This window comes from Quercus suber, unplaced genomic scaffold (assembly GCF_002906115.3).
Source record: "Quercus suber isolate HL8 unplaced genomic scaffold, Cork oak 2.0 scaffold_69, whole genome shotgun sequence".
In the NCBI taxonomy this organism is placed as follows: domain Eukaryota; kingdom Viridiplantae; phylum Streptophyta; class Magnoliopsida; order Fagales; family Fagaceae; genus Quercus; species Quercus suber.
This window is the reverse complement of record NW_027069534.1, coordinates 481120-502626: the sequence shown is the minus strand read 5'-3', so window position 1 is coordinate 502626 and position 21507 is coordinate 481120. Positions and strand designations below refer to the sequence as shown.

Below are 21507 nucleotides of genomic sequence, written 5' to 3'. Positions count from 1 at the left end.
TGTTCTAAGAGTTTTCGGCGAAGCTAATGAAGTAAATGATCAAAATAAGTTAGTTAATGGATTCATTATCGGTGTCTACTATTTCCAATTTTCACTTTTCACTAATGGATTATTTTTGCGCATTATAACAACGGAAACATTACCAGAAATTTGAACAATCCCCATACTAATAGCTTCATTCCAACAGCAAAAAATAAATTATATGGATTATCTAGAATTGATGCACAAAAGTAACTATGTTTGCAAACTTTGGAGGTCATACACAATCTTTTTAAAAGTACCATTTAAATGTAGAGAAGAAACATTTGAGGATTTCTAAATAAATTTGTGAGCTAAAGCTGAAAGTTCAGACCAACACATAGAGGAGAGTCCTAGTCGTTATTGATTCAGAATACGAAGGAAACAATGTCAAAGAAATTCAAATTAAAATCTTCAAAGGTAGTATTGAAATTTTCTCACAATATATACATTCAGCATGTTCTATGTATTCACTGAGATATTTGAACAAACGCAAAGATAACAATACCAATGAACCAAGAGAAGACCTTCAAACCCACATTGCTCCTTTTAAAGAATTTGACATACAAAACAGAGAGGATTCTTGTTATCGATAAGTGTCTTCCTACAATGGTTGGTGGCTATGTAAATATATATATTTTTAAAAAAAGCTGTTAGGAAAAAAAAATTTCCCAAAGCCAAAGCTTATCAGTAAAATCACTTACCAACCATGGCTTCTAGTACTCATGGCTATTAGCAGTGTTTGGCTTTGTTTAGTATTGAATCTATTAGAAACTTCAACACAAACACCTTTTTTCTTCAGCATTTGTCAGTATTGAATCCATTGATTTATATGACATTGTAATGTTTTTCACCTTCTGTTAGTATTGAACCAAAAGACACAGCTTCAATTAAAAACCCCAGGAATCAAAACAATCATCCACACCACAGCAAAGCAATTCATTGTTATTTCTAATTGAACAAAAAATTACAATGTTGTATTTCTTTTGTTAATTCTTTTGGTTACATAAACTGAAGAAACGTTGGGATACTATGGAAGGTGATGATGTGCCTTCTGCGTCACAGCTTGTGACATGAAAGTTGACCCACAATGTTTCAGATGAAAGTTGACAGGTATAAACACTGTGTTGGGCATTTTTCTTAAGGTTCTATCAGTTTGAAGATACAATGTAAAAAACTGAACAGGTAGTGGCAAGGCACAATGTTTTGGATGAAAGTTGAACCACAATTCTCTGATTTGCCAAAGCACACTCCATTAAACCTGTGAATTACAAGAACAGTGCAGAGATAGAGATAAGACTTAAAGAGTCCATATCCATATCAATTTTATTGGGCTTCTCTCTCTCTCTCTCTCTCTCTCTCTCTCTCTCTCTCTCTCTCTCAATTAATCAATTATATCTCTATCAAAGACACAAATTCTTGGACCAATAATAGAGATTCAATTTTGAATGTGTGTTTGTCTTCCTTATAATCTCAAAAACTGAGTTGTGTGTTCAAAACCAAGTAGCAAACCATTACTACCAATTCATATAAATCAAAAGATAATCTATTGGACATTCATTACTACCAATTCATATAAATCAAAAGATAATCTATTGTCGATATTTCTGCAGCTTCTGTCAGTATTGAACCAAAAGACAGAGCATCTATTAAAAACCACAGCAACCAAAACAATCATCCACACCATAGTACAAAAGAGGCAGTAACAAAATGTACAGCTTCTGTCAGTATTGGACCAAAAGTCAGAGCTCCAATTGAAAGCCCTAGCAATCAAAAAGAACTGGGATTTAGAAATACCTCAATTGAATCAGCCAGGTTCTGTCAGTCTTTATATACTGTAAGGAGAGGAAGACTGAAAGGAAGGAAGTCAAATAGGCGGCTGTTACTGTGAAACCGTAAAGCAAGAAGGTGGGGAGATTTTCATGGTTTCAAATGGTATCAAATTTCTTCCCTTCACAGTTTCAGACTCTCTGGTTTTCCTTGGGTTGAGACAATGTGAAACCGTAGAGGAGATATTCAAACCGTATGTTTTTCCTTGAAACTATGCGTAACTGTAGAACAAATTGGTGGGAGAAATTCAAACTCTGTTTTGAACTGCCTGTTCCCGTTCCCATTCCCCATGCCGTGCTTCTCACGCAAAACCCTTCAGGGTTCCACGGTTTCAAATTTCTTGTTTATCCTTTAAGTTGAAAAGGCCTTGGATTGGGCTTTATGGTGGAGGTAAATAGATAAGAAGTGGGCTGGGATTTATTATGTAGATTTATTATTATTTTAAAATTTGTAGAAACTATTTTAAAATTGTAGGGCAAAAAAAAAAAAAGATTGGAATGACATGGCCGCTGACGTGGCGCAATGTGAGTGCAACAACATTAAACGTTACGCTTTAGCTTTTAGTAATATATAAATTATTGCATAAGTAATGATTAAATTAATTATTAGTTTAATATATTGTGAATTTATAAGGAATATAAAATTTATATATGTACATCTATAAATTTTTATAATTTTATTAGGTATTTGTGTACTTTAAAATACACAATACAAAAAATAAAAATAAAAAGTTAATTTACGATATAATTCATGTTTTGACAACTATGCTTTGTAATACTGGGAACCATTGATCGAATGGAATAGTCAAATTTCAAAACTAGTATATCAAGGAGAGAAAGCAAAAAGATGCAAAAAAGTAAACAAAGTTTATTATATTATATTATTTACTTATTCAATAAATATATTTTTACTTGATCATGATTTAATTATAATATAAATATTTCTATCCAAATTATATATGTGGGACCAAAGAATTTGGCAACTCTGGCCCATTTTATGCTGAGCTCAAGGCCCATGCCGATGAGAAAAGAATGTCCGAAAACAAACGAAGTGACATAGTGGTGACACTTTGTTTCTTCTTTTTTTTTTTCTATTTATGGTACTACCAAATCTAAGAAGTGAATTTTATCAAATCTAAGAAGTGAATTTGAACAGAACAACGCTCTCGCTATGAACCCTGAGTTTTCCGTGGAACCTCCTCGCTCTACTGAAGAAGACGATGCGCTTGGACGGAGTGTCAAGAGATTTAAGGAAGGCACGGGTTTCAGGCAGTCCTTTCAGCCTCGAACACCTGTGAGTTACAAGGATACTCTGTTAGGAGATATTCCTGGTGCTTATGAGCAAGCCTTCAAATTTGACTTAGTCAGAGATGATGATGTTGAGTCCGAATCTGAGCTGGAACCTCTTACTGAAGGTATGGCTGATGTTAAGTTGTCCAAAGAAACCTTGATGCGCATCAGGGAACCTTGGTCTAAAGCATTGATAGTAAAAGTGTTTGGTAGAACTGTTGGTTACAACTACCTCACTTTTAAAATCAATGCTTTATGGCAACCTGCAGCTAAATTGGATTGTGTTCATCTGGGAAGGGATTTCTACTTAATTAGATTTTCTTGTGTTGATGATTATGACAAGGTTTTAAAAGGTGGTCCTTGGTTTGTTGGTGATCACTTTCTTGCCATCAGACCTTGGGAACCTTATTTTAAAGCCTCAGAAGCTAAGCTGTCCTCTGTGGCAGTTTGGGTCAGATTTCCAGAGCTCCCTATAGAATTCTATGACAAGTCTGTGCTAAAAGAAATTGGTAGTGTTATTGGCCCTGTGTTGCGTATAGACTCATACACTGCTTCAGGGACCAGGGGGAGCTATGCTAGGCTATGTGTTCAAGTTGACTTGGAGAAACCTCTTATTACGGTAGTTCGAATTGGCAAGTGCAAGCAGGCAGTGATGTATGAAGGCATATCTTCTTTATGTTTCAGTTGTGGCCGCCTGGGTCATACCCAAGGAAATTGTTGTTACAGTATCAAGCCGTGTGAAGATGGTGGGCATCTTGGAGAAGCTTCTAAAGTGCAAGATGTTGGTCAGCCTGGGAATTCCACTAAAGTCCAAGATGTGGGCCAGGACTTCCAACCAAATCCCAATTATGGGCCTTGGATGTTGGTTACTAGGAAACGTAGTTTAGTCCGTAATGGACGAGGACCCAATTTAGTTAAGGAGAATTCTAGAAGTGAGGGGTATAAGGGTAAATCCAAATATCTAGTATTGGATGAAGATGGGACATCTAAATCTTCTTTTGAGACTCAGGAGACAACGTTGCCTGACTTGGCACGTGAGGATGTGTTGCAACAGGAACACGATGAGAGTATGGATACTGTGGAAGTAGATTTGCTGGTCAACAAAACTAGTAGAGAAGATTCGCGGATTAACCCACAGGATAGTTCTGAAGAAGGGTCTAGCAAGAAGCACACCCAAAGCTCAAAATTTCGGTCAGCTAAAAGCCTTGGGATTAAAAGTTCTAAAACTTTGAAACGCCAAGCAGCTTCGTTTGGGAGTAAGGTGCTGAATAATCCAACCACGCCACTTGCAGATAAGTCTCTCTCTGCACCCAATGGAGCCAAGCTTCCTCGGATTGATGCCTCTCCCTCGGTCAGGATGGGCGATTTGGTACAGAAACAGGGCAGTGATAATTTCAGACGAGATGATAGCCCAGATAAGGGCAGCGCCAACGGACACTCCGGGTTGGTTCGAACCGGGCTTGAGCAACGCTTGGAAGAATCTGTTCCCTATCACTCCTACCAGCATCAGGACAGGGAATCTTGCCCTGGACAATCCGGCTTGGTCTCAAACTCCCAATCCTTGGTGGAGGTTTTTCACAGACACCCCCCTGCTGTCCTGGGAGGAATCAGAGAATTTGAGCAGGCAAAGGAGGCCGTCAGTCATGCCTCACTTCGACGAATCAGGGTGGATTGTCCAGGAGAGGAGGATTGTGGATTTCAGAGGGTCAGCTTCAGCACATATGGGGAATCATCCTATGTTGAAGCTGATTCAAATTATGGTTTCGATTAAGAGATGCGATCTGTTACTTTGCTGCAGAGAGGATACATTAGGGATTCTCAAGTACTTGATGGTATGGAAACCGGATTGGACAACGTCCAAGGACCTTCTGAGGAGGCTAGGATGGAGCATGGTGGATGCAGCGTTGATGAATCCTAGTCCAACTGAGTATCCTTTAGGCCATTTTGTTCAAATGAATATCTTAATGTGGAACTGCAGGGGTGTGTTAAACCCCGATTTCAAGAGAAGAATTTTTGAGATGGCTGTTAATCACAATGTGGCGATTATGGTAATTACAGAAACATCAGGACTAGGAGGGGTATCAAAAACCAAAAATTCCTCAGCCATGTTGCTACCCAGTCTTGCAAGTGCATCAGCGCACCTATTCCCTTCCCTGAACACATGCACCACTCTGGTCTGGAGGAACTTGCTTAGCAAGTATCTGCAATCATTAAGAAGAGGAAGATATGGTTTATTAGCACCACCTGTGGAAGTAATGAGGCTTACCACTACTTTAGCATCCAACTCCACAACCAACCTCTAAACTCCCATGCCTAAGGCCAGCTTTAATCCATCTTTTAACGCCCAAAATTCTGCAACAAAACTGGAGGCGAGCCCTATGGATCTCGAAAAACCTTTGATCCATTTCCCATTACAATCTCTAATTAAACCACCACCCCCAGCCTTACCAGGATTCCCACTTGAGGCACCATCCGTGTTTAATTTAAACCACTGTTCAGGCGGCTTGTTCCACTTCACAGGTATGAAAGTCAATTGTTTCTTTCTCCCAGTTTTAGCAATACAATAAAAATACTCCCTAGCTTCATTGAGGCAAGCTCTATGGAGATTCAAATTAAGAGGGACATTATCAAACACAACTTTGTTGCGGTGTTTCCAAATGTTCCAGACAGCAAGCGGAAAGATAAAATTCCACGGGATAGAGCTGCGATGAATTAACTTACTTTGACAGTTAGCTTGTAGCCAATCACTCATATTATGGATAGGTGTAGGTGAGACCCGGGGAGCATGAATATCAGCCCAGAATTGCCGAGCAAAAACACACTCTCTAAGCAAATGCTCCATTGATTCATCTTGCTCTTTGCATATGGGACATAGCTTGCTGCAGTTGATACCCCTAGCAGCCAAAACCTCCCTGACAGGAATGCTATTATGCAGACATAACCATAAAAAGCTTACAATTCTTGGATACATGTCTATCTTCCAAATCCAGTTGCCCCTAAAATTAATACCTTCTCCGGCACTACCAATAATTTGGAGATAAGCCGAGTTAGCGGTAAACTCCCCATCCTTTGTATGTTTCCACAAAATTACATCCTTCTCATCACCAAAATCTTGGCAAGGAATAGCTCTAATTTTATCCCTGATTGAAGGAGGCAAAACAAAAGATAAATTTTCCCAATTCCACTCCTGGTTATCCCGAATATCAGCTATGACAAGCTTCATGTCATTCCTTGTTAATGGCCCCTCAATGAGTTCCCTTAAGGATTGACCTTTAATCCAATTATCAGACCAAACACTCTTTCTTGAGCCATTACCAATCCCCCAACAAATGCCCTCAACAAAGGTAGGGAAACCAAGCTTAATGGCAGACCAATTAGGAGAAGAAGGAAGGACATCCGGGTTAGCAGCCCTTCTTCTAGAATTGGAACAATACTTATTCAACAAAATTCTCGCCCATACAGCATCTTTTTCTTGATACATTCTCCAGTTCAACTTTGCCAAAAGCGCAATATTTTTCGCTCTGGCAGATTGAATCCCCAGACCCCCTTCATCTTTAGGCCTGATAATTTTTGCCCATCCAACAAGATGCATTCTCCGCTTTTCAGCCGACGATCCCCAAAGAAAGTCTCTATTAATTTTATCCAGCTTGTCACACAAGTGGACTGGAAGAGCAGCTCCTTGCATGACATAATTAGGAATAGCTGACATCACAGACTTCACCAAAACAGCCCTACCAGCAAAGGATAAGAATTTTGCCTTCCACCCAGCCAACTTACCCATCACCCGGTCAGCCACAAAATTGAATTGTCTTCTAGAAGCACCTCTATGTCTAAGAGGGAATCCCAAATATTTTCCAAAGTTATTAGTTTCAAGCATACCCAGACTTTCGCAAACTTTTTCTCTAAGATCAGTAGAAACATTAGGAGAGAAATAAATTCTTTACTTCTCCAAACTAACCTTCTGCCCCGATTCTAAACAAATATTACTCAAAACATCCGGAATGACTTCACAAATATCCTTGTTAACTTTAGCAAACAGAATAAGATCATCCGCAAAAAAGAGGTGAGAAATCTTTATATTCCCACGAGAAGCCTTAAGAGGAATCCAAGCTCCTTTAGAGCACTTCTCTTCAACAAGACTACCCAAATACTCCATGCACAAAATAAACAAGTAAGGCGACAAAGGATCACCTTGCCTTATGCCTCTAGACGGAGAAAAAGCTTCAAGGGCATCTCCATTAACCAACATAGAAATTGTTGATGAAGACACACAACTCATGATGACTTTAATAATGCTTGGGGGAAAATGGAAAGCTTGAAGGACTTTGTGAATGAAACTCCACTCTAATCTGTCAAAGGCCTTTTTTAGATCCACCTTGACCGCCATATACCCCTCCTTGCCCTTCAACTTGTCCATGGTGTAAATAAGTTCTTGAGTGATGATCACGTTATCCACCCCTTTCCTCCCTGGCACAAAAGCAGTTTGGATTGGGGAAATAAGATTGCTAAGTAATGGTCTAATCCTAGCCACTAAAATCTTGGAGATGATTTTATAGGCTGAATTACACAAACTGATAGGTCTATAATTGGCTAGAGATTCAGGATATTGGCACTTGGGAATCAATGTTATCAAGGTTTTGTTCAAATATTCTGGAATAACACCAAGGCCAAAAGCTTTCTTAACTTCATTGCAAATAGAATCTTTGACATCATGCCAGAAGTGCTGGAAAAAACCAGCATGTAGACCATCAGGCCCAAGTGCCTTAAAGGGTTTGAGAGCCCACAAAGCTTCCCTGATTTCCTCATCATCCACCCCTCTTTCCAAACAACACCTATCCTCTTCAGAAAGGACACAGCAAGAAAAATCAGTAACAGGGGATTTAAGATAAACCACATTCAATTCAGAGGCATACAATTTCATGAAACTAGATTGTATCAACTCCTTAATTCTTTCCTCATCTTGAATACATTCCCCAACCCCATTAACAAGACTTCTAATTTTATTTCTTTGCCTACGCACCACAGTAGTGATGTGGAAGAAAGAAGTATTACGATCTCCAAAAGTTGCAGCATTCAACCTGGACTTCAGAGCCCAATATTCTTCTTCTTGCAACATAATAAGGGCATGCTCTTGTTAATACTGATGCTGCTGGTGTATTATATAACAGGATTTCTAACGCTGTGCTCACTGATATAGTGTCTTAGTCTTTTTGTAATTTCCCCTTTACCAAAAAAAAAAAAAACAAATAAAAAAAAAGAAGTGAATTCGCACGTGAAAGGGAGCACCTAATCATTACTTTTAATGCAAACATTTTATTAAAAAAAGAAAAAAATTAATTCTAACACAAACAGGAATCCTTCTCCGAACAGTACACGATATATAATAACGGCAGTATATAAGACACTGTTTTTGTTTGAGAGATCCAGAGACAGCGTCCAGACTGAGTCAATAGTGTTTTGAAATAAACCCTAACAAAAACAGAAGATAGAAGCGCCTCTCTCTCTCTCACTGCCTCCAGACCACCAAACAAAGTTTTTGGTAAGTTTTCTGTTTTTTCTTATCAGCAAACTACTTTTTCTGTTTCTCTTTGTTGATTTTGGTTTGTGGGTACTTTTTCTGTTTCTTTTTATTTTTCTCTTTGGATCATTTATCAACGTTAACTGTTTTATTCATCTTACAAATTGCATGTCTTCTTGTCCATGCTTTTTTTTTTTTTTTAATGAAAAATTATATCGTTTTTGTTTAAGGTAAAAAAGAAGAAGAAGTAAGAACACATATGATATGTTTGATGTAATTTAGAGAAAAACCAAAAATCCCCCCTAAATAATAATAAAACAAGAAGAATGGAAGAAATAATTTTTAAAATGAAATAGGATTCATGGCCATGTAAAGGAAAATTAGTTATAGTTAAATAAAAGTAAGTTCTTATTCTAAAATTAGGAGAAAATTTTTGGTAAGTTGGTACCAACCCTTTAACTCTTAAGCACTTGCATAGGTCATGAAGGCTTGAAACTAGAAATTCTCTGTACAACTTGAATGATTTATTATTTAGTATATTACATGTTGTGATGAGCTCATAAAATTTTAAATTCTAAAATTTTGTTTGTTTATTATTATTATACTTTTTTTGCAGTCTCTTACAGCATAAATACCATATTCATGTTAAGATGTCTAAGTGGGCTGATCTTCCGGATCTTATCCTCTCCGAAATAATGCGAAGATTATCTTTCTATAATGATTTTGTCATCTTTGGTGCCATATGCAAGTCATGGCGAAGTGTTTATTCATTGGAAAACCCACCATTAGCTCCTCGATGTCCTTGGCTTATGCTTGCAGAAGAAAAGGAACAAAAAAGTCATACGCGTGTCTTTGTCATATGTAAAGGAAAAGTAGTTATAGCTAAAATAAAAGTAAGTTCTTATCCTAAAATTAGGAGAAAATTTTTGGTAAGTTGGTACCAACCCTTTAACTCTTAAGCACTTGCATAGGTCATGAAGGCTTGAAACTAGAAATTCTCTGTACAACTTGAATGATTTATTATTTAGTATATTACATGTTATCACTGATACTATTTTTTTGTGATGAGCTCGTAAAATTTTAAATTCTAAAATTTTGTTTGTTTATTATTATTGTACTTTTTTTGCAGTCTCTTACAGCATAAATACCATATTCATGTTAAGATGTCTAAGTGGGCTGATCTTCCGGATCTTATCCTCTCCGAAATAATGCGAAGATTATCTTTCTATAATGATTTTGTCATCTTTGGTGCCATATGCAAGTCATGGCGAAGTGTTTATTCATTGGAAAACCCACCATTAGCTCCTCGATGTCCTTGGCTTATGCTTGCAGAAGAAAAGGAACAAAAAAGTCATACGCGTGTCTTTGTCAACTTATTCGATAATAAAGTTTACAACTTCAAGTTGCCCGAGCTTGTTGGAAAAAAATGCATTGGAACATCTTTTGGATGGTTGCTTAGTGTAGGCACTGATTTCCAGGTCAATCTCTTTCATCCTTTGTCTAAACACCTATTAAGTCTTCCTCAACCTCTTTTTTGGAATGAAGATGACAATTCCAAACTCGACCATTTAGATTACAGAGATATGTTTTTTGAGAAGTGTGTTTTGTCAAGGAATCCATGGAACTTAGTAACTCATGAATATGATTGTGATTGCATAATCATGGTTATCTATGGTAATGGTAGAAGTTTGGCCTTCACTAGACCAGGATATAAAGCTTGGATTGATATACCAAGTCATTCTGGATCTATTTCTGACATTGCATTTTACAAGGGAAAATTTTATGCTGTGAACTGTCATGGTGAAGCTTTTGTTTGTCACACGGATGATGATATTCCATTCATTGAATCTATTGCGCCACGTCCACCAGCAACCGAGGAAATTATCCAAATGTATATTGTTGAATCATCTGGAGATCTTTTGGTTGTTTCACGCTTTCGAGGAGGTCATTTTTTCCTAGAAGATGATACTGAGGATGAAGACTCTGAAGATGATATTGAGGATGAGAACATTCATGAAAGTGAGAGTGAAGGTGAAGGTGAAGATGAAGAAGATGAAGATGAAGAAGAAAAAATCAATGATAATCCCTATGTGACAATTGGGTTCACAATTCTAAAATTAGAATGTTCTACAAAAGTGAGAAGCAAATATAAATACAAGTGGGTGAAGGTTGACAGTTTGGGTGGTCAAACATTGTTTGTGGGTGACAATTCATCAGTGTCTTTGTCTGCATCAAGTTTCAATGGATGCAAAGCTAATTGTATCTATTATACTGATGACTATGTCGAAGTTTTTCCTTTCACCTTAAATGGTGGAGGGTACGACATGGGTGTATTTAGCGTGGAAGATGGCGAATATAAGCACCATTACGAAGGTGAATCCCTTTCTTACTTCTCTACCCCACTCTGGTACATTTAACTTTCATCTACACGATGCACATGCTGATTTAAATAATTGAAGCTAGTGAATATGTGTAATGATTATTAATCAGATTATTGAATAATAATTATTTTTTTATAAGAAAATTGAATTGCTATAATTTATAAGTTATCCCTCTTTATTTGTTTCATGATATGATGCGACACTTATTTTTTTCATCAATATGATGAACAATGGAGCATATTGACCTTATTTTTGTCTGTTGATGCAGAAGGCATTAGTTCTCAATCCATTCTTTTGTTTTTGGATAAATTATTTTGATGCTGCCTTTCTTTGATTGAAATCCTAATTCATAATCTATGTATTTAAAATTATTGTAATCAAGATTTTTATGCATGGCTGTACCATTTTCATATATAAACGATGGATTATATTCAAATCCGATCAATGCGAACCAAACAAAACTATTTTCTTTATGAGATTCCCGACATGTTGATAATCAAACCTAAGGTTTCCATAAGCTTTTTATCCACAACAAATCATACTGATAATTGATCCACCGGCAAAATTCCCTATTCTGTTTTATGTGTGAGAAGTATCTTTCTCAAAATGTCAAAGAACCCATCATGTACATTGCTTGTGGATCAAAATGCTGTTCCCAGCAACTGTAATACTCTTCTTTTCAGCTGCAGTTTGCTAGTTTCGCTAATAAAAAGGCCTCAATTTTGGATTGCCTAGTGGCACTTGTAGATCTGAGACCTTGCAACTCTTAAATATTTTATTTCTTATTTCTTTAGTTTCTAGAAGCTTGTCATATACTCATTAGAATGTATGAGGACAACAGGCGAGGCAATAATTGTTTGTCTGTCATCATATTTCATATAGCTTTCCAATTGTGAATTTTAGGGCCAGCATTCATATGTAATTGTCATAATGATAAATCTTTGATTCGAGGACTTAAGAGTGCATATTTTAGATGTCAAATGCATGAGAAAGGCTTTTGATGTTATACATTGTTGTTTTTTATGAATATGTTATAATTATACATAGACCACCAAATAAGTGTATGGTGAAATATATACACACATACAAAACATGAAATGAAGACAAGAAAAATTATTGTAAAATGTAATTACCAAACTTGCAAAATGAGTTAAAATGCTTTGTTGTTCAATGTTCTTAATAGTGTAGCACATCCAAATGGTAGGTGAGCCTCCTTTAGGCCGAAACGAAAAACCAATGCAAACTTTGCTTGAAAGTTTACAACTGAAGGTAGCCATAACTCCACCATATGTCGTGTTATCAGTTTAATATGCTGGTAGGAGATTTCAAACCAAATAGATAAGAATCGACATATAGGCCATGCATTCATTATCAAGAAAAAATCCGAATGAGGAAAAAAAAAAAGGTGATGATGGTCTTACTAGCAAGTAAACTTTATTTACCATAGTGGTACTTCTTAAAACTATGATTTCAAGCTCACTGTGCAATGCTGTCCAAATTTTCTTTAAGCAAAGTTTTAAAGAGCAATTATCAATGCATTAGTCAAAATGGTGGTTGGCGAAACGCATCCATAACTATATTTTGTGAACTGTCAAAGCTTGAAACTTGTCATTAATACATACGATGTGCATCAAAGACGAAGCTGCAGAATTAGCAAAGCTAAGAGCATAGAGAATCACAAGCGGCACAGCCAGCAATGTTTTTCTTAACGGCTTGTGTCTCCAAGCTTGGTGTTTGCTTTCCAGTTTCCACAACAAAGGCTGCAAACCTCAGAGCTACTAGTAAGTACAATTGCAATCAACAAATTGAGCTCATTTGCAAACAGAACGTTTACTCTTAGAGAATGATTCCCATTTCCCAGCCATTGCTTCTTAATAGATCATGGCCATATGTGCTTGCTGAGAAGTATTGACAACCTTCCCTTCAAGCATGGCCTTATTCCTACATTTCCAAATAGCTATCGAATGGTTAAAATGGTTAATATAGGTCGGTACACATTTTATTGATATTTCATTTCCTACCATATCTGTATTGGAACAAATATAAACCTGCCTATCTGCAGCTAACAGGTGACAATGCTTCTATCATCTGTACAAGGCAATGAAGGCATGATCTCTTGTTGACATGACATTCAACTCAAGCATCGTATTAAAAAGCCATCCTGCCATTCCTTGCATAACCACTGATAAGCTAGTTCCACAACACAAAATATAACCTGATCAGTGTGATGTGGGCGTGTTACATGGGTCTGGGGTTTAACCGAGTAAAAAAACACGATGCTCTGCATGGTCTTCAGGATTCCTTGTCATCAAAAGTTATATAACCTGCAATCCTCAAATTCCACATTGCAATATCTCGTTCGGGAATTTCATTGAGCAGTCCTGTGCCTTAAGCACAAAGTGTTCATATATTAATTGAAATAAATTTGAAACTGTAAGAGATATTGATGAGCTAAAACTTCAAAGTATCAGAAGTACATTTGTCCACAATTTTTTTTTTTTTTTTTTTTGAACACTTACAAATCTAAGCACTTCTTTTCAATGATATTCCCTGCAGTAATATTTATTAGCCAATGAATTAGTTCTTTTCCTAAGGAATAATACAAAAGAAATTCCTCACCATAGGTGCGAAACACACAAAAGACCAAACTTTATCACACTAAGGTACATTCTAAATAGTCCCCAATTAAAAATACAAAAGAAATCTGTCTTAGGATAAATAATCTTAAACTATAAAGGAAAAAAAAATGCGCTTGAAAATTTGATCTTCTCTTAAAACTAAACCAAATTTCCTACACCCATTGCCTCAAATATGAATGCCACACCACATGGGATTTGAGCTGTTAGCTCAATGGTACGCCCTCTATCAGGTCCATTGTCTAGGGCTTGAATCCCACATTTATTTCAAAGAAAAAAAAAACACACACTCTATGCATGCTCACAAGGACAATTGTAGGTAAAAAAGGTAAGGTAGAGGATAGTTATTGCACCCACAACAACTTTCAATCTCAACCATTGAATAAAAAAATTTCAAAAAGTTAAAGTTAAAAAATGAGAATGGTAAAAGTTCCAAAAGTACAATTGTTAAAATGAAAAAAATAATTGAAAATGCTATGGCCAAAAATTTAATGTACACAAATTTTGGAATTTGAGAAAAATTTTTAGGAGTTCAACTTCCAGAAGCTAGCCTTTGAATTTTTAGGAGTCGGCAAGGAAGGCATACCCAAAGCATTCCATCAGATCTGTCATTATCAATGAATTTTTCCAGCTAAAGATTATATAACCATACAAAAGCTTCTTTCAACAGGAAAAACAATTAGAGGAATCATCTAGCTGTAGTAAATTTACTGAAATCCAGATCAAACAAGTGCAAATATGAAGCCAAAAGTTTCTCATTTCTATTTAATTACGTGTTTATCCTGCAAGTGCTTGAGACAACTCTGTATATTCATTAAAATGTAAACCGAGGTTACTGAGTGTTTTTTTGCAATATCATACATTGTATTGGGGGGATGTATCCTTACTAACAGGCTAATTTGTTTCATTCAACAACTGCCGTAAAAAAATCAACAATATTATCACAATAAATCAAAATGCAAATGTTTGCAATATTTTCACAATAAATCCTAAAAGACAATTTGTTATTGGTTTTAATTTGAGCTTATCACTGACATTACTTTTTTATTCACCAATAACAACTTGTCATTTAAGATTTATTGTGCAAATATTGTAGTTGTAGCATTTTTCATAAAAACATCTAATTAAATAATGTCCCTACAAAATGTTATATTAAACATTGATGATAATACCATCACTTTCAATTTGATCCTTACTTTTTGTTAGTTAATTCTAAAAGCCATAAATATAATTACATAACTCCGTTGCCACTAGATAGTAAAGCATGATTAAGGGGGATTTGAACTATGAAAGTCTTTACTAAAAACAACAAAAAGTACCAGTTGAGTTACAAAATTCTTAGCAAATCATAAATTCAATCTTCGCCTACACCAAAAACCAATTAGTGTCTTAATCTAATTAAAAAGAGTAATTATCAAGAGCAGATATTATAGGTTGGAACTTTTTCTCAAAAAAAGTGTGATGGGAGTTACTGAATTAAGAAATTAAGAAGTATGGATAATGTGGGGATAAAAGCCCAAATTTGTATATTGGGCATTGGGCCTTATCTGGGGACGTGGGCGTGTCCGAGAAGGGGTAGGTAAGTGATGGAACCCCCAAGTTTAAAGTCGTGTTAGGAAGGAACGGGAGGAGGATAGTCCGAGGAGTAACTCCTCCTCGGATATGATCAATACAGATCAGGTCTGTATTTCATCAATCTAGGTAATCTTCCAAGAAGTTTCCACAATAAAGATGAGCATTATACACGTACAGAAGCGATAAGAACTCAGAAATATCTAAAGGAAAAGCGGCTACCACCGCATCAAATGCACTGCAGCTACTTTTCTGGCCGCATATATGTGGAGAAGACCCCTGAACAGTGCAATCTCAACTGCCACAACTCACCGAAAGCTAGAGAAGGTGTCTAATGGGACATACACTCGAGTGAAGACTTAGATGATTAACAAGTGTAGGATCAAGATGGTTGGAAAGGACCTATATATTGTGGAAAACCTCCCATGAGAGAGGAATCAGAAAAAATAGAAAAGAACTACTGTAGCATTCAAAGCTGTATTAACACTCAGTTCTATTGGTTTATATCATAATCTACTTCCTTGGACAACAATTTCATTTAGTCTTACATGTCTTACTTGCTTGTTCATCTTTTAAATCCATACTAGCCGTTGTCAAATTTACAAAAGGCCTAGTTCTTTCACCAACTCTCTACAAATTTATTGTACTGGGCTCATTGGACCTATATCCCATACCTTTTAGGCTTAGGCTACAAATCGTGACCCTACAGATAACATTTCCTATCTTTGAAATTCTATTTTGATTTCTTTTATTCAAAATGATGCAATTTAATCCTTGAAATTTTGAAAAAGTATTAATTTTTGTATTTTTGAAAATTGCATATGTAGTAGACGATGTATTGATGTAGCATATTATAAAGTTAATTAATGTGATCTGGAATTCATAGAAAATATATGGAAGGATGAAATTGTTACACTTTGAATAAAGGACCAGAGTTTAACTTTTTAAATATACTGGACAAAAAATAGAGTTTAGGCCAAAATTTTGAAATAAAAATAAAAAGTATATATCATCATTTTCTTAAGGAGGGGTTGAACTCTTCGATTATACCATTCTCTCATATCTTATATCCAATTGAATGAAATTTCGAAACCGTCATATTTCAAAAATATTTGAACTCGTAGTAATTTAAGCACTTAATAAAATTAGCTTTCAATTTCCCTCTAAACTTTGTTTGGATTGAAACTTCCTCCAATTCATGAGGATTAAATGAAATTCTATGTATATTTTTAATCACATAAATTAGTTTACATGACAACTCGTGATTAACACTACATTTTTTTTAGGGTTTAGATGACAACTCACGCATATTGCACTTCCTCCAATTTCTTGCAACTTGATTTGATACTAAACTTCATCCATAACTATAAGTATTTTTTTTTTATAGAAACTTTATCCATAAATTTAATAACCAACTCTTGTAGGAAGTGCAATTTGCCTTTTATAAAATATATTTAAAAATAATCTTCTTTTCATCCTTGAAATATAATACATATTCTTCTTTCATCCCCAAAATTTAAAACTTTTATATTTCGTCCTTGAAATTTTAAAGTATCACCAATTGTATCTACTTTCCTTAAATTTTATATATATTTTTTATCATGTGTCTAATATTCATCCACTGTCACTTTGATTGCAAGAGAGGAGTGATTAAGTGAAACCCTTTAAGCACCACCGGGCCTGCTGGCCTAGTGGTACCCGGTCTCCATATGACCTATCAACTCAGGGGTTCAATCCCCTGCATAAACACTTACCTAGCAAAAAAAAAAAAAAAAAAAAAAGGTGAAACCCTTTAAGCAATATTTTTATCATCATTTTCTTAAGGAGGGGTTGAACTCTTCGATTATACCATTCTCTCATATCTTATATCCAATTGAATGAAATTTCGAAACCGTCATATTTCAAAAATATTTGAACTCGTAGTAATTTAAGCACTTAATAAAATTAGCTTTCAATTTCCCTCTAAACTTTGTTTGGATTGAAACTTCCTCCAATTCATGAGGATTAAATGAAATTCTATGTATATTTTTAATCACATAAATTAGTTTACATGACAACTCGTGATTAACACTACATTTTTTTTAGGGTTTAGATGACAACTCACGCATATTGCACTTCCTCCAATTTCTTGCAACTTGATTTGATACTAAACTTCATCCATAACTATAAGTATTTTTTTTTTATAGAAACTTTATCCATAAATTTAATAACCAACTCTTGTAGGAAGTGCAATTTGCCTTTTATAAAATATATTTAAAAATAATCTTCTTTTCATCCTTGAAATATAATACATATTCTTCTTTCATCCCCAAAATTTAAAACTTTTATTTTTCGTCCTTGAAATTTTAAAGTATCACCAATTGTATCTACTTTCCTTAAATTTTATATTTTTTTTTATCATGTGTCTAATATTCATCCACTGTCACTTTGACTGCAAGAGAGGAGTGATTAAGTGAAACCCTTTAAGCAATATTTTGGGGACGAAAATAAAATATAAACTATATTTTATGGACAAACAAAATGATATATTTTAGATTTTTTTCTTTTGTTTCCTCCTTTGAAATATCATTCAGGTTTTATTTTTGTTTTTTAAAACTTAACAAGTGTGGATGGGGAAAAAAAATGAAATTCAGAATATTTTAATTCATAAACAAAAATAAAAATTTTAAAATTTGAGAAAAAAAAAATTGAAAGACCAAAAAATAAATTTACTTCAAGTTTGGTTTGGGCCTAGTGTGTGCATCTCAGCTTTTTATTGCTTCTAATGGGCCGTACAGTGCCTCCACCGCCACACAAAAACAAATAACAAAACCCTCAGCTCCTAAAACCTAGAGGGAGAGAAGAGCAAAGAGGCAAAGAACAAAGATGACCCAGAAAGCAAATCTATTCAAAGGTCAACAGAAGAAGAAATCTGTTCCTCCCAACCGCCATGGCAAACCTTCTGTCACCCGCGAAGGTAACGAACTATCTGTGTATTTGTTTATGGAAAAGTCCTGTACTTGACAGTATGTGCAGGGAAGAGATTTGTGAAGCCGTCCAAAGTGACCAAGGAGATGAATGTTGATCGTGTATGTCCCATTTTCTATTCTCTTTCCAGATACTATTTTTATTTTTTCACAAATTTTTAGGGGTTTCTTTATGTTAGGTATGTTGTGGTTTAGATTAATGGGTTATGTGATGTGAAAGTGCAAATGGGGTCAGCTTAATTTTGTAGTTATTGATAATTATGAAGTGGGTCTGAGCAAATCAGCCATTAGCATCTAATATTTATGATTTTGCAGTAACAAATTTGGATTTTTATGAGTGAATTTACAAAACGTTTATGTAGTCGATCGACTCTAGCCTAGTGAAGTTCTTTGTTGGAAGTTAGCTTTTAATTCATTGTAAAACAATCGTAAAAAAGGTCATGACTTGACATTGATTTAATGATGTTATTAAAGTTTTTTTGGAGAGGAAACTGAAGGATGAATTGGTATGCATACAATTTTGGACCCTTTCTAATTGCAGTAGACCATAAAGTGCACAAGATAGTATATTGCAGTAGACCTTGCCACTTGAGAGATGTGTTTCAAGTAGGGAGGATGTTTAATGAATGGATTAAGTTTGGTGCTTTTCTCTTTTGAAAGGTGGTGAGGATCCTAGGATGGTCTTTGTGTTCTCATCTTGTTACAAGAAGTGCTGAAATGTGATTAGTTAAGGTCTCACGGTAATGATGGAAGAGTTATATTTTGAAGTAGCATCTATAAGAAATTCTGATTTTCTCTTTATCTTTTGGTTCTTAAGAAGATACAAGCAGCAGTAGTGGGGTTTTTTTTAGGGTATTATGTAGGATGTTCTAGCATCTCCTAGTGTCCAGGGTTTGAATCCCCCCACCCCACTATAATCATATCATGAAAAAGGGGGGCGGGGTGTCTGAAAAGAGTTCCTTCCCCTGTTGATATCAGACAACTGATGTGCTCATCCCTAGTTGGCAGATTCCCTATTTTGTTTGGTATAGTGAATATATAGGATTAGACTCCCCCCCCCCCCCCCAAAAAAAAAATCCTCCTCCTCACATTGGTTTTTGGGGCATGCTACGTGCATGGTAACTAAATGGAATTTCTTGATATTTTGGATTTTGAGATGCTATGGAGGTTTGTTGCTTTTCTTGTTCATTTCTGCAAGCATGGTGACTTTCGGTGGGTTTGAGGTGATTCTTCTATGAAAGAATGAAAGATATTTGTTATCATTGTGTAGAAGATACTCTCATTTTGATGAAGCTCAGAGCACATCCAACAATCTTAAGATGCTTTTCACTTCTGTTAGGCTTTTTGCGCTTCTTTGGTTCAGCATTTTTTTTATCCTTGCGAATCTGTTGGTGATAGAATCATGCTGTTCCTGTCTTGTCTTACATCATTCTTTTCTATTTCTCTTTTTTTTTCTTTTTTTTTGGGGTATAAATTATCCTGTTGTTTTAATCTTTGTGAAAGACTAGAGCCATCACCCATTTCAATCCTTTTTAGTGATTCATAATAATCATCAGCATGTTAGTTAAGTTGTCAACTTGTCATCTACTTACTTGAAAAGCGGACTTTGAAGCTAGTTAATCAGTTCAATTCTAGAACTCTTTTAGAAGAGTGTAAAATTAGGATCTTTCATTGTAATTCTGTGCGCTTAGGCACTTAGGTATTCATGCCCCTCATGTCTTCACATAATAGACTTTCTAATTGTTTATTGTTGTAATACGTGTTTACTTTTGTTATGTAGAATTTTGTTAATATCATAACTCTGGATGCATTTACATTAAAATGCTCTAAAAATGTAAATCCACTGTGAATTTTATATCCTTCTTTTCCATTTCTAAGTTGCAAGATGATTATTGGTGGAGCTTTCATTTAATAGGCTTTTGAAATTGTAGGCTTTCAACTGGTAGCAACCTTTTGGCTCTCAACTTATTCATTCAGGCTTTGTTTGGGTGACGATACTTAATGAACAGCATTACGTTCGTCCATTTTGTAAAAACATAGTTGCTTCAATGGGTATTGATGTCATGTTCTGTGATTGGCCACTTTTCTCTAGTGTAGCGAGACGCCTTGTTATCATTGATGTAACCCTATGTTAAAGAACACTGGGTGGGTAATAAATAAATGTGCAAAAAATATATATATATATTATATATATAATTGCTAGAGGAAGCCAAATTTGTATCTGCCTGCATTGGAGAGACTAGAATATGTTGTTTTTCTTTCTTTATTTGTTCACATCAGTGATAATATTTTCCTCAGTAACTTGATTATACCAGGAGCTGAGCAAGTTCATTAATTATTGCAATGAGGTGAAAGCAGCCACTGCTGCTAACAGGGAAGGTGGCCAACTAAGTATTGTCAAACACCAACAGAGTCGACCAGTGGTGAGAAGAAATAGAGATGATGAGAGCATAGAAAGTATGAATGTAAAAACTAAGGAGTAAGAGATTTTGGAAATAGTCATTTTTCGTGTGCTGTTGATGTTTTGTATGTTACAAGAGGAAATGAGGTTAACTGCTTATGTTCAAATTCATCTATCTTTTTGTTTTTCCTTTGTTTCATTTTGCAGGTTGATAATACGTTCTTAGCTTGTTTAATTTCATTGACTACTTCATAGGTTTTACAGTTTTTGGTGCCAATTAATATTTAACGTGATTGAATTTATGAGGAAATCTAAACAGCTTACATGATTGATCATAGCAAATGTACTATCACTTGCCATTTGGGACATCCAATTTGTTGATTGAATTAAAAGTGAACATTGTTTCTTGCTGTCTAACGGACGATTGGTCTAAAGGCCTTTGACACATCCAGAACCATCTATTGGCTCTACATCTCAAAAATATTGAAGCCAAAATCCCTTTCCTCTTATTCTCCAAAATAATAATAATAATAATCCATTTCCTCTTGATTTATATTGTTATACTGGGACTTAACAGTTAACAAGACCATTTTTTTAATTTGGGATTTTTAGGATGGAAACATAAATGATTTTAAAATTGAATTTATTCAAAAATTTTAAAATATGTAAATTTTGAATTCTATGTTATTAGTCTTGAATTTTGATGGTAGAACATACTATTTAATATGAAAATTTTATAAATTAGTTTCAAAAAAAAAAAAAAAAAATTAAGAAAAAATGTCTTGAGCCCATAATCCATTTTTTTACTCTTCTTTCATGGATAAACTGATAAAGCTCCACCTGGGAAATATCTGAAGGAAAATGATCCTTCTGACCCCATTTTCCTGTTTTATAGT

General features: G+C 35.2%; 2 protein-coding genes across 6 annotated transcripts; both read left to right on the top strand.

Annotated features, from left to right (window-relative positions):
* The first annotated feature begins 9789 nt into the window (after window positions 1-9789).
* Window positions 9790-13077, top strand: LOC136067362 (putative F-box protein At5g55150). The gene is made up of 2 exons (XM_065773107.1): window positions 9790-11028; window positions 12673-13077. Exons 1-2 carry the CDS (start codon window positions 9819-9821, stop codon window positions 12705-12707), a joined length of 1245 nt encoding a protein of 414 aa, XP_065629179.1. The 5' UTR covers window positions 9790-9818; the 3' UTR covers window positions 12708-13077.
* A 4924-nt stretch (window positions 13078-18001) lies between these two features.
* LOC111988605 (uncharacterized) lies at window positions 18002-20764 on the top strand. 5 transcript variants are annotated; one of them, XM_065773106.1, is made up of 3 exons: window positions 18030-18200; window positions 18260-18312; window positions 20526-20764. In XM_065773106.1, the coding sequence occupies exons 1-3, from the start codon at window positions 18110-18112 to the stop codon at window positions 20691-20693; spliced, it is 312 nt and encodes a 103-aa protein (XP_065629178.1). In that variant the 5' UTR covers window positions 18030-18109; the 3' UTR covers window positions 20694-20764. The 5 variants fall into 5 exon arrangements, 1 of the variants encoding a protein (XP_065629178.1); XR_010628844.1 differs by having other exon boundaries at window positions 18032-18200; window positions 20509-20764; XR_010628841.1 differs by lacking the exon at window positions 20526-20764 and adding an exon at window positions 20142-20418 and having other exon boundaries at window positions 18035-18200.
* Window positions 20765-21507: the final 743 nt, after the last annotated feature.